Here is a 13,555-nt window from a genome sequence, read left to right on the forward strand (position 1 = left end):
ATGAAGAATAATTCATTGCAAGAGATAGGGGGAGAAAATGAAAGGAATCAAGCGAGACACAAGGATACCCTGCGGCACCCGGGGAGTCCGGAGCGTGGGGGCGGAGCCAAGCGCCGGGCGGGCCTGGAAGCCTCTCCTCCGTGGGCGGGTCCAGGGCAACGCTGTTAAACAAAACCTCTTCCCAATAGCGTCGCGGCATCTACGCCCGTGGCTCGCTGGCCGCCCAATAGGTGAAGACGTTGGAGGGGCGCCCCAAGTTCGACTTCCTGGGACACCAGCAGTCAAGCTGCGGGGTCCGTGGGACCGGGGCGCAGCAGTCTGGTGCTTTGATCCTGGCGGTCGGGATGTTTTCCTCTGAGGCCAGACCCCAGACGTGGGCTGGGACTAGGGGAGCCAGCCCCTCCGAACACAAGAAGTGGGTGGAAGTAGGTGTCCGTAGGGCTGGTCTCGCGCTTAAACTTGCCCGGGGTTCTCGCTTCACCTTCGCGTGTTGGGTCTCTCTCAGCCCGGCTGCACAGGGAGGGGCTGGATAGTCCTTCCAAAGTGTCGTGGCTAGTGACCGAGCCTGGGGCTGCAAGGCTTCTGGCCCCGGGTCCGAGTGCCCGCTCTTTTCCCCTGGGCTACAAGGTCTGTTAATAACCTCTACTCTGCACCTCTCCTCTGGACTTTGACAGTCTAACCTTCTGCCTTCCCTTCCTAAGTCTAGGACCGAGGTTTGAGTAGACTTGATTCCAGTGGTCTAAGGAATGACTTTGCATCAGTCTAGCTGTTAAGTCGTCTGTATTGGGGGGGGGGGGGGGGGGGGGGGGCTAAGTATTAACTCATCTTTAAGATTTTTGGGAATTACAATTAGGACCAAAACCAGTTTCGAGTCCTGATGCTCGACTGGTCCAGAGTTTTCAATTGAGGGGTGGGCGTGGTGGGTCGGCCTAAATATAAACTAGTAGCCAAAAATAGTGGGACAAATGGCTTGTTGTAACTAGAGATATTTAATGTTCTTTAGGTGTTCAAAGCCTGCGATGAAGGCAACAAAGGCTATCTGAGCAGAGAGGACTTTAAAGTCGCTATTGTGATGCTGTTTGGGTACAAGCCCTCCAAGGTAGGGCTTTCTCTGTATAACCGGGGCTGGCGCGGATAATGCATGCAGTAGTGAAAGGATGCCTAGTAAAGGGCACAGAACTAGCTTAGCATGTTTATAAAGCAAATCGCTGCCTTGGAAGCAGTTTCACAGATGTGTCCAGGGCTGACTTCTGCCTTTAAGAATCCCACTCGGGGAGGAATTAGAAATCTCTCTCTCGCTAGAGCCCATGAAGCTTATTTCATCACTAGGTTGGTGGTGAGTACAATAAATAGGAGATGTCACAGAGATGCCAGGAGAGGAGTGAGGGGAAGAGGGAATCACAAAGGAAGCCACGCAGGGGTTTTCTCCTAGTGTATTGGCTCCTTTTAAATTATAAAAGCAACACATTCGCATAGTCAAAAGCTTAAACAGTGTAGAAGGGTATAAAGTTGAATATAAAATTCTTCCTTTCCTGGCAGAGAGTCCCACTACTTAGGGGTTACCATTATCAGCAGTTTCTTGTGTATCATATGAAAATTTTCTATGTACGATGAACATTTCCATACACAGCCTTCTACTGAAAACACACTGGGGGCGTATTATTCCTACTTTATTTACTTAGCAAGAGATGAGCATTTGCATCAATGGTGGTGCAGGGGGCTAGAGCACAGCACTATGAAGCTATCCACAGCCACTGCAGCACAAGTTCAATCCCAGGCCCTGGAGGTGACCCACAGGAGGTGACCCTCCTGTCTGTACACTGTTCCCCTCAGCGCTGTATTTCATTCAGTCTGCCTGTTCTAGTGAATCCTACTCTGCCTCCAGTGAATTCTCTCACTCCTACACCTCTACCCCACTTCTTGTATGCATAAATAAATAAATCTTAAAAAAAAAGATGAGGCCCTCCCTGGTGGCGCAGCGGGTTAAAGCACTGCACGAAGAAGCTTAAGCCACTTCCTCATGAGTTCGATCCCCGCCTGCCCCGGAGGTGACCACATGGCGCGGCAGACCTCTCCTGGCCCGCCCGCTGCTCCCCTTAGCAGTGTATTTTGTCCATCTGCCTGTTCTGCTTCCCGCTCTGTCCCTGGTGAATCCTCTCACCTTCCGCATCTCTGGCCTGTACCCCAGTTCTGTATGAATAAATAAATAAATTCTTAAAAAAAAAAACAGGATGAACGTAAAAATACACATCACTACTATCTTTTAAAGAATACTTGTATAGTATTCTTGTCAGCCTTTTCCCTGTTGTTGGTCATTTAGATTGTGTCCATTATTTTCCATTCCTACAAATGTTGCTGCAACGAGCATCTTTTTATGTCTGGACCTGTGCTTGAGGATGTATGTCTGGAATAAATTCCTAGAAGTACAGCAGCTAGGTGCATTCGAAGTTCTCCCTAGGAGAGGTTGCACTAGTTCACTGCTAGCGTGAGTTGAGCTGAGCTTCAGTAAACCTCCTGCTTCGGCAGGACAGGTTTCCTTGGGTCCCCATGCCTGTTCTGCTGTTCCCTTTGCCTCTTAGCTCCATTTTAGAGATGTAGCACTCGTTAAGCTACTAACTGAAATTAATCAGTCAAGATTTTGTACAGTTTCTTTTTTTTTTTAAAGGTTGATTTATACATACAAGAACTGAGGTACAGGCCAGATTGGGGGTGGGGGGAGAGTATTCACCAGAGACAGAGTGGGGAGCAGAACAGGTGGATTGGTTGACATACACTGCTGAGGGGAGTAGCAGATGAGACAGGAGAGGTCTGCTGCCCCATGTGGTTCAACTCCAGGGCCGGGGATCAAATTCATGCTGCAGTGGCTGCTTAGTAGTGGTGTGCTTTAACCCCTTGCACCACCAGGGAGGCCCCAATTTTGTCTAGGTTTAAGAAATTAGACTCACCAAGCAGAGCAGCTCCCAGTTTATTCCTGGAAAGCCCTCCCTGGTGCCTTCCTTAGGCCAAGAAGTTGGCAATTCCCTTTGGCCCATCTGAGGAGCTGACACAGGGATGTGTCAGACTGCAAAGCCCAGCAAAGCCAGGGACCATGTGATATCCCTTCGTCATCCTTCATTATGTTTAGATGCATCACTTCATAGTAAATGTGTTCCGTTGACACAGGTATGGCCCACGAACAACCTAGGAAGGTTCAGAGTGGCTCGATTATTAGGGGGATGCTCAGTTACCAAGAATCTGATTACGGGGTTACCGGAACTTGCAGGTCCCTGTTAATCTCCCGTCATTCAGCTGACTGGAAAACAGGCCAGGTAAAGGTGCTCAGCCTCTAAGGTGCTGTATTTAACCTGGATTCAGAAGGAGAGCCGGTCTCATTCTGCAGCATGAGTTCTATCCCAGGCCAGGGAGGTGAGCCACAGGCGTGACAAGCCGTAGACTTTACCTGTTTGGCTTTAATTTTAGAATGTAAGTGAGAAAATTTAACAACAGGAAGAGTGATGTGGTAACAAGCTTAAGCACACTCAAGGAAATTTAACACATTTTTACCTTTATTGTCAAACCTTTATTGCACACATTAGGGTTTTGCAATTTATTTTTTAATCAAATGAATGTTTTTCACTGCTGATCACTGCACAGTAAAGTAGCGATACAGCAAATCACCTGGACACTCATCAGTCACCTGTGCAGGCAACTTTTATTCATAAGTGACACTTAAAGTATCTTCTCCAAATTTCACAGATTTTTAATTTTATACTATTTTGAGGTTTGACTTTTAAATATTGCTTTTGAGCAATTGAAATATTTATTGGATGCAGGTTAAAAAGCAGTAAAGCACTACATAACAAAGCACTTACATACCCATGCAGTTGTTTACATGGTTATTGAGCATTCTTGTTTGATAACAGGAACACCTGCTAGTTGCTGAGACAGAAAGATAAAGGTGTGCACGGGGCACTGTGTTGGCAGCTAATGAAGTTTATCTGCGCCTTGAATATTATTAATTAACGTCTTTCCCCAGGCCTCCCTGGTGGCACAGGGATAAAGTCTCAGTACTATCAAGCTATTGCCAGCCACTGTGGCCTAAGTTGGCTCCCCAGCCAGGGAGCTGACCCACAGGGTGCAGGAGACCTCTCCTATCTCACCCACTGCTCCCCTCAGCAGTGTATTTCAGTAGATCTGCCTGTTCTGCTCCCCACTCTTGTCTCTGATGAATCCTCTCACCGCCCCCATCCCTGCATCTCTGGCCACAGTTCTTGTGTGCATAAATAAATGCATAAATAGATAGGTAGATAGATAAATCTTTAAAAAAATCTTTTCCCACTATCACACCATGATGGCTTGAGATAGAGCAGGTGTTGACGATTTTTAACAGTCTACAGATACTGAATAAAACAGCTCCCAGTTTATTCTTAGGAGCAGTACTTAGAGCAGTTCACAGTTGGTGTAGAGAGGCCTAGAAAATGCTGACACACAGTACTGTAGGAGACTGAGAGGAGGGCCTGGTTTCGGTGGGTCACTCTAGGAGTCTGGTCCCTTAGACAAGGGGCTGTGATTGGTCGGCATTTATGGGCAGTGGGAGATGTCAGTGCCCTGGTGATTGATGGGGGTGGTCATGAGAGAGTGGTGTGGCCAATGCGACTGAGTGGACGGTGATCCCCTCATGCAGTAGATTCAGGAAGAGCAGCAATAGGAAAACAAGTGTGTAGCATTTGAGGGAGCTGTGAGCGTCTCCACTGTCTTTGCTGGTATATGCTGGTGTTGGGGTTATGGTGATGGGTCTGCTCGAAGTTTATGTGCCTCTTGGGTAGAGACCTCTGAAATGGAGGGGTGAGTTAAGAAGGCTGAGTGAGTCAGGACTCCTCAGTTTACCCATAGAGGCTGAAAACACGAGACCGGAAGACATTGCCCAAGAAGGGTATCAGAGTATCAAGAGTGGAAGCCTGAGGCTAGGACATGGCATGCTACCAAGGTGGCCAGGGATGAGGTGGAGCAGATGCAAAGGGGCCCATCTGGGGAGAGGCCCGAGGGAAGTGCAAGGTGGGGAAACGGTGTCAGATGCCGCCCAGGTTCTAGTGTCCGAAGCCCTCTTGGAACACTGAGAAAATGCTTAGTGAATGTGAGCATACAGTGTGTTCTCAAGTATGTTTAGAAATGCCTAGAAAAAAACAAGTTAGGTCAAATGTTAACAATGGTTCCCACTGATTGGGCAATTTTAAAAATTTTCTCGTTCATGATTTTTTTTACATGTTTCATGTTTTTTACCTCATGTTACTTTTTTTTTTAAAAAAACAGATTATTTATGCATATATAACTGGGGTACAGGCCAGAGGTGCAAGGGCAGTGAGAGGATTCACCAGAGGCAGAGTGGGGAGCAGAACAGGCAGATTGAGGAAGTACACTGCTGAGGGGAGCAGCGGATGGGTCAGGAGAGGTCTGCCGCTCCACATGGGTCGTTCTCTGGCTGGGGATCAAACTCATTCTGCAGTGGCTACAGTAGCTTAATAGTGCTGTGTCTTAATCCATTGTGCCACCAGGGAGGGCCCTCATGTTACTTGTATAAGCAGGAAAAATTAAAAAGTAAGCTCACTGAGCCCATTGTAACCGTTGTTTGTTTTTGTCTTAAACAGAAAATTCATCTTTCAGGTCACGCTATGTATGCAGCAGTCAAGCAGATTTTCTGTGCTTTAGCTGCTTTTAATCAATGGAACAAAGTTTGAGAGGCTGTTAGAGTCAGCACATTAGCATCATATCATGTAGATATTGGGGGAAGAATTGAGTGACTATGACATATATCCCCTGCAGTCAACAAAGCTAGTTTCTCATAAAAAACACCCCTCTCCCTAAGAGTTTAGAGCGTGCCCTGTGCAAACAGTAGATGAACTTATATGTCCTATTCTTTCTTCTTTTCTAGATAGAGGCCAATTCTATGATGACATCAATAAATCCAAATACTTCAGGTAATATAAACTTAATATAACACTTAATTAAAGTGTTCTTTTTTCTTCTTTTTAGATAAAACCAAAATTAAGAACAAATGTAGAGAATGCACCATGTTGTTTGAGCACCTCTTTGTTTTGTTCCCATTATTCAAAAGAAATAGGTTTGTTTCTTCTAATTTCCATTCATTAATGCACTGATAATCATAACTTGTGTTTACTATAGGAAACATTTAACAATTGAAAAACTTCAAAAAAGTTACTTATAATTTTAACAACCAACAGAGAAGCCCTGGTTTTCTGACTTGAGCAACTGAATAAATGGAAGTGACACTAACATGGAAGGACTTGGGGGGAAGTCTTGGGGCTTGGGGAAGACCAGAGTTGAATTTTGACTATGTTGCCCTTGGGAACAGTGTGAAGGGATTTGAGTTGTAGGAATGGGGAATTCTGAGGCCGGCTCTGGGCTGAAGCAAAAAGGTGTGTGTCTTCAGCTGATGGCAAGAATAGAGACCACGGGAATAGATGAGATGATTTAGTGAGCATGGACTGAGAACTCATGGAGAGGAGGAAATGTCGAGGGGCGGGAAGACAGTTAAGAATGTTTGATCAGGGCCCTCCCTGGTGGCGCAGCGGGTTAAAGCACAGTACTAAGAAGCTAAAGCCACTTCAGCACCAGTTCGATCCCCACCTTCCCCGGAGGTGACCCACATGGTGTGGCAGACCTCTCCTGACCTGCCCGCTGCTCCCCTCAGCAGTGTACTTCATCAGTTGGCTTCTTCTGCTCCCCACTCTGTCTCTGCTGAAGCCTCTCATTGCTCCTGCACCTCTAGGCTGTACCCCAGTTCTGCATGCATAAATAAATAAATCTTTAAAAAAAAAGATCAAAATCCGGGAGATATAGACATTTCAGTTCTGCATGCATAAATAAATAAATCTTAAAAAAAATGTTTGATCAAAATCCAGGAGATATAGACATTTCAAGGAAGAGAGTGTGGACATACTGTGGAAGGCTGGTGGAAGGTCCAGTAGCAGAACTACAGAGGACCCATTCGGAGCTGGCTGGGTGTTTGGTGACTTGCACAAGAGCTGCTTCAGTGTGTGGTGAGGGCAGAGGCCAGGTGGGAGTCAGAGGGAGATAAAGGAGAAGTGAGACCGTGTGACAGTGTGAGTAGATAAGTCTTTCAGTCAGTCCTGAGTGGTTGTTGATCAAGAGATGCTTTGCTTTTTTTTTTTTTTTTTTAAAGATGGGAGAGCAGGTTTCTAAGGTTGGTTCCTGGTGGAATGACCTAGGGAAGAGGGAAAAGGAAGATGAAGAAGAATCTATGTGCCCCTGTTGTTTGATGGGAGAGGATCCCGGGCATGCTATGTGGGTACTGTAAAAAACCAACCATCCAGCCAACCCCTTGTGGGGAAAGCTTGCAAAAAATTGCAAAGTAAAGATAGTCATGTTGTTGACATGACCCTTATGTGATGGAATTTCTCCAGTTTTTTTTTTTTTAAGATTTATTTATTTATGCTTACAGAATTGGGGTACAGGCCAGAGGTATGGTGGGTGAGAGGATTCACCAGAGACAGAGTGGGGAGCAGAACAGGCAGATTGACAAAGTACACTGCTGAGGGGAGCAGTGGGCGGGTCAGGAGAGGTCTGCCGCGCCATGTGGGTCACCTCCCTGGCCGGGGATCGAACTCGTGCTGCAGTGCCTTTGGAGAGCTTCAGAATATGGTGCTTTAACTTGTTGCACAACAGGGAGAACCCGAAATTTCTCCAGGTTTTTAACTTCTTACCCAAGAATTTCACACTTTTAAAATATTCCAATATTGTTTCTTTAATCTCAATTACTTGTAACTTCTGGGGGAGCTTTGCCTGTATTTGTTTCTTTGGGGTTCTATGTGAGAAAGCTCATCCACAAAGATTTCTGTCTTTGACAGAGGATTTTCCTGCAGAGTCCTGGTAGTCCGTAGGTTATGCTGCCTGCAGTGGGTCTTCCTCGCTCTCACTTACACCTACAGTCCTTCTCTGTGATGTGATTTTTTACTGCATGAGTGTGATGGTAACTAATTCATCCCTTGTCTCGTAGTCTCTCCGTCAGGAAAGAAGGGTTTGGCTTCACACAGAAGGTTTTCTTTCCTTAACTAGTCCTTTGATGTACAGACAGGTGTGAAGTCTGGCAAAAAGCTTTCCCTGTTCTTAACACACAGAGTGAGTCCGTGCCTTGGAAGCAAGCTTGACTTCCTCCAGAACGCTCCCCACATTCGGTTGATTCCTAGATCTCCCCCCATCTGTATGACCTCACGCTTGCAAGGACATGACCTCACATTTACTAAGATATGACCTCATGAAAAGGTTTCCTTTCGGGTGTTAAATTCACCTGGCTTCTCTTCGGGATGGGTCGCTGGACGCGCGTTGCGGTGTCAGTTCTGGCAGAAGGTTCTCCTGCCTTCATTACAACCTCAAGGTTTCTTATGCTTCTGATGCTTGCATGTAAAGTGAGGATGCTCCTGGGTGTGCCACTGTCCTTTTCTTCAGTGCCTGTTGACTGAGAAGACCAACTTGTGCTAAAGATTGGGTCTTAGATCTTACAAGATTTACAAGTTTCCTCTCCTCTTCCTTGAGAGTTCTTCAGTTCTAAATTTTAACTCCAAGCAGAAGTCTTTCTTGCTTTGCGGCAGGCGTCAGCTCCCTTTTGATAAGAGTTCCGACACACACTGGAACTTTCGGTGTTGGAGGAGAGGAGCATTCCTCCACCTTCCCTCTGAGTGCGCTTCCTCACGCCCGCAGTGCTCAGTGCAGTGAGGACCACCTTACTAAGCAACGTTTTCTCAAATTCATTATGGCCTAAGGATGACTTCAAAACTGGGATTTTTTGGAGACTGAGGCTAGCCTTCCCCATGAGTGAGGTTCCCTGACCTTGCCAGTGTGCACCACCCGCTCACGGCTCAGCCTTGCATTTCCCAGCAAAGGCACTGCAGTCACTTGCATAGCAACTTCCCAACCAGCTCATTCTGCTGTGTCCTTCCTTTGCCTCTTTTTTCCGAAAGGTTAATACTTAAATACGTTTCAGAAGGCTCCAGCGTGAAGTAGTCATCTGAGAAATTCAGGGGACCTTGCAGAGGGAGGATTGGGTGGAAGGAGTGAGATCAGCGTGTAGGTACTTGACACTTCGCTCCAAAATTACTTTGAAAGGACTTTCCTTAGTCTGCAAGTTTCCAGTCTTTCCCCTTCCTCTGCCAGTCCTGAGAGCAATAGAAAATTAACTTTCTTCAAGCATTACTATATTTATATTTAAAGCATTAGCCTTGAAACCAGGACACTAAGTCTCCAACTTACTTCAATTTGTGTTCATTCAAGACTACCAATATCCAAGAGAAAGAGTAAAATAACCATCTTAGCAAGAAATCACTGCTGAATTCTGATTGCAGCTAAATTAATTTCTTCTATTAGAATGATTCAGTTCTGAACCAGTTTCAGACCAGCCCACTTCTCATCCTTCCAGTGACATCAGTCACATTTACTTGTTATTTTTCTTAAAGGAAGATGGTTTACGAACAGATTAAATGTTTTTCCAAATACATAACTCTCTCCTTAGTGTTTTGATTTTGAAGAACATTTGAAATGTTGACCTTGGATATCTAGGAGCTATTTATTTATTTATGCATACAAGAACTGGGGTGCAGGCCAGAGGTGCAGAGGTGAGAGGATTCGCCAGAGACAGAGTGGGGAGCAGAACAGGCAGACTGAGGAAGAGCATTGCTGAGGGGGGCACTGGGTGGGTGAGGCAGGAGAGGGCTGCTGCACCAGGAGAGAGCAGAGAGCTGTCTGGTCGGGGGAACTCAAGCCATAGTGGTGATAGCACTGAGATTTAACCCCAAGGCTGCCAGGGAGGTCCTCTGGGAACTGTTTATTCAGGTGATCAGCTTTCCCAGAGTGCTTGAGGCAAGCTGTGATTTGGAAATTCTCTTGCTCGCGGAAGCTCTCCGGATACCCACACAAGGTAGTGCCAACATGCCACCACCGGATGCCGGCGCAGGGCCCAGTTGCTGCCCAGTGAGGCACTCACTGCTATCTTGGGTTGACACTGATCTGATGGCTCCCAGAGAAGGCAAGTTCTGAAGGTGCATTTACTTCACTTTCAACCAGCCACCGTTCTCAGGCCTGTGTGTTTTTAGTCTGCATCTGTATAAAATAGGCTTAAGGAAAAAATCGGAACAAAGGATATCAGCATTGTCACTGAGTGATTACATCAAGCTCACCCCACAAAACCCCACTCCCTTTCTGTTTCCTGTGGTATTGCCCTTTGAACACGAGGAACGTATTTTATATTCATACTGAAGAATTTATATTCATACTTAAAAGAAAAAGCTCTCCAGGAACATACTTTAAACTTCCAACTTTGAATGATGGAGAAATCAAAGAGATTGATTCCTCTCCGTGGTGATTATGGACTGCTTGACTCAGCCATGCTATCCTGTGTGGGTTCAATTGAAAATAATTTGTGGATGATGAGGTTAATGACCAATTGGCTTGTCTCCTCCCCACCCCATTACTATCTGATCTGAGTTGTTTTGAAGCAGACAGTTGACTACTAAAGATATTCTCCTAAATTTAAATGTAGTTGTCCATTTTCTGGTCTTTTATGTTCCACCATAAATAACTTTTGCTGTTGTGTATGTTTTATTGTATTTGGCTTCAACTTAAGCACCTAAGGCAGCCAGTATAGCAAACCAACTATTTTGTTTGTTTGACTTCAGATTTCAGTTGATCCCTTCCCTTAGCTCTGGTCTATAAGCAGAAAACGGCATACATGTTGAAGTTTTGCGATATTGCCCAAAGATATTCACCCCTAAACTTATTTAAGTAAAAGAGGCTGGGAAAGTTTCATTGTAGGGATTTAAAAGCATTAGGAGACACAGACACCTAAGTAACTTAAAAAATATTTATATGCTCTGTGATAGAGAATTTGAAAGGACTTTTATGGCCAAATGTCGCAAGAATTTGTAGATAAGAAGAAGAAAATTACAGTGAGGTGACAGTCCCTTTCTGCACGAGGGGTGGGTGGGCCTGGAGCCGAAGTAGAGCTGGGTAGGATTTGAAGCGGAGAAGCAAAGAAGAAACGGAATGAATGAGCACGGTCAGGTGTGCGTGCTTGTCGGCTGCTGCTCTCTGTGCTCCGCCTGTGCCAGCATGGATGCAGAACTCGGCGTGAAGTTAGTCTGCCCTGCACGCCCCACTCCCGTAAAAACACTGCGTGTCATGTAGCCTTTGCTGAAGTGGGAGTTGGTGATATATACCAACACACAGGTTTCATCACTCAACCCTTCACGGTTGGCGATGGAAAGGCCAGGTTAGGGCTTTCTTTTCTAGAAGGCTCCTGCTGCACGCCGCACCTGCTGAGTTTCTCTCCCAGACCCTCTTCCCCGGCCCCTGTGGCTGAAATCTCTCTCCCAGCTACCTCACCCTCCTTTTACGACACCTCTCCTTCCCCATCGCAGACTTGTGTACCCAAAGTTACCAGCTGCCATGCTGATAAAAAGGATTCCTCCCAGAAATGCAGGTCACCGCTTGGTGTGCATTTACCTCCAGTAACATATACTGTGTTGACTTAGGAGCCAGTAAGTGTCCAGCCAAGTAAGTTGCTGCCCTGTGGAAATTGAGAGTTAGTGAGGAAGCTAAGGGACTAGTTGGCCTGGAAGGAATAATGAAACTTTAAATTGCAGGACCTTGCACCATTAACACCAAGGGACCATTGAAGGCTTATAAGCAGGAGAGGTATAGAATAAAAGTGGCCACCATTATTGTGCATGTTTCATGGAAATAGGGTTTTATTAGTTCAGATTTCTGTTCTAATACATCCTGATTTTACTCTTCTTCACTCTCCTCCCCGTGATATTGTAAAACTTAATTTTTTATGTTAAGGTAGAGTCTTTTCTCTTTATTCCTCTACTCTTGTGCAAGAAGCTGGAAGAAATATTAGCGCTCTGAATTGGCTTACCTGTCTAATGGTGACAACTCCCCTCTGTCCGTCTTTAAGTCTTTTTATGGGAGCACATTTGAGCCTTGTTCCCCCATCCTGGGCTCCAGAAACCATAACCTAATTTTATTTCCAAGACTAGTGAAGGCTTGCATTGTAGCTTCTAAAGGGCCACTTAATCCTTAAACCCTCATATATAAGCACTTTCAAAGCCTGGGAATATTAATATATGACACAGTAAACACGGACCCTTCCTTTCTGCTCAGTCTAGGACCAGACTTAGAGCCTAAATAACTTGGCATTTTTATTATTTCTCTTTCACTCTCCCGGGTTTATTGCAGTGTCTAATTTAAGCTCACTGATAGCGAGAAGCTAGACAACTTCATTTCCAAGAGGATTTCTCTGTGTGCACTGACCCTGAAGCACAGAACTGTGAACCACAAAAAAATATACATAATGAAACTTTCCAGGAAAAAATTTCTATCGTTTTGTTGGACCTTTTGAATATAGATCCACCCCCGGGGTGAAAGATGATTACCCTCCTAGGAAACTGCTTAAAAACAAAAAAGATAAAAGATAACATTCCTGGCCCGTCTCTCCATATGATATGTCTCTATCACATGTATTAAGTAGTTTGGAAAGTAAAAAAATATATATTCATTACAGAACGTGAAAAAGAGTGCTTTTTGCCAAGAGTAGTTTACAAAACCATAGGAAATGTCTCTAGTCAAGCATTAAATGTGCAGACTTGCAGTATCTAGCTGGTGAGATAAAGATCTTGGGTCTTTACGGCACGACCCCCTGTACTGGGTCCTGTGTGTTCACTTCCAGGGCACTGCTGGGCTGGGAATCATGGGGAGCCCCTCTCACCCCAAACTCTGAATAGCTCTGCCTTCCTCTCTACATGTTCCAGGTTTATAAAGAATGTTTCTCATCACTTAAAACACACACACACACACACACACAACACCCTGCAAAGTACAGCTAGGATCCAATTAGGACCTTTTCTAATTTCCCAGCACCTTATGCACACAGATGAATAACAGACACCCAAAAGCACTCAGGTCTTGTGGTTCCTGTGATCCTAATGTGTAACTACAGTCAAGTGCGTTTAGGGATCTGTGATTAGCAAGGTGGTGTACAGACAGCATTCTATTTGAAATTAGAATGTTCTGAACATATTCTTTCCCTGCAGGGGTGGACGCAGTAATGCATTTCTCATTGGGTATGAAAACGATGGCAGGAAAATTATTGAAGTCATTGTGAAGTGGGTAATTTAAGTTTGAATATTGTGACAGCAGGTGGAGCTAGTAGTAGGAGTCTATTTCTAGGCCACTGCAAGAGCAGCAAGATACATGCAACTTAGATTAATGTTTGCATTTCAGTGCTTTAAGAATAGCAAACTGGCGCACTGGCTTTGGAAAGTGATCATACTACTACAATATGAGAGCCGAGGTGAATGAAAATTTCACTCTCCTCTTTAGAAAAGGGACTTGTAATTGGAGATGTGTTGCCATGGGAGATTAAGATGTTAGGGCATGTGTGTGGGGGAAGGGGGAGAGGGGAAGGGTATGTATTCACAGGGCTTAGTATTATGCCATGATCTGTAGATTATCAGGTATATTACTTTTTAATTAAAAAATATATTTA

At 45.2% G+C, this 13,555-nt stretch overlaps 1 protein-coding gene across 1 annotated transcript in view; it reads left to right on the forward strand.

Annotated features, from left to right (window-relative positions):
- The first annotated feature begins 309 nt into the window (after positions 1-309).
- EFCAB11 (EF-hand calcium binding domain 11) overlaps positions 310-13,555 on the forward strand; it is a 128,153-nt gene continuing 114,907 nt past the window's right edge. Inside the window, exons 1-3 of the mRNA XM_004682045.2 lie at positions 310-425; positions 1,004-1,099; positions 5,909-5,954. Of these exons, the coding sequence (XP_004682102.1) occupies positions 345-425; positions 1,004-1,099; positions 5,909-5,954 (223 nt within the window). The 5' untranslated portion in view covers positions 310-344. The remainder of the gene's footprint in view (positions 426-1,003; positions 1,100-5,908; positions 5,955-13,555) is intronic.

The sequence above is a fragment of the Condylura cristata genome, unplaced genomic scaffold (assembly GCF_000260355.1).
Source record: "Condylura cristata isolate star-nosed mole 26May11 unplaced genomic scaffold, ConCri1.0 scaffold00013, whole genome shotgun sequence".
Lineage (NCBI taxonomy): Eukaryota > Metazoa > Chordata > Mammalia > Eulipotyphla > Talpidae > Condylura > Condylura cristata.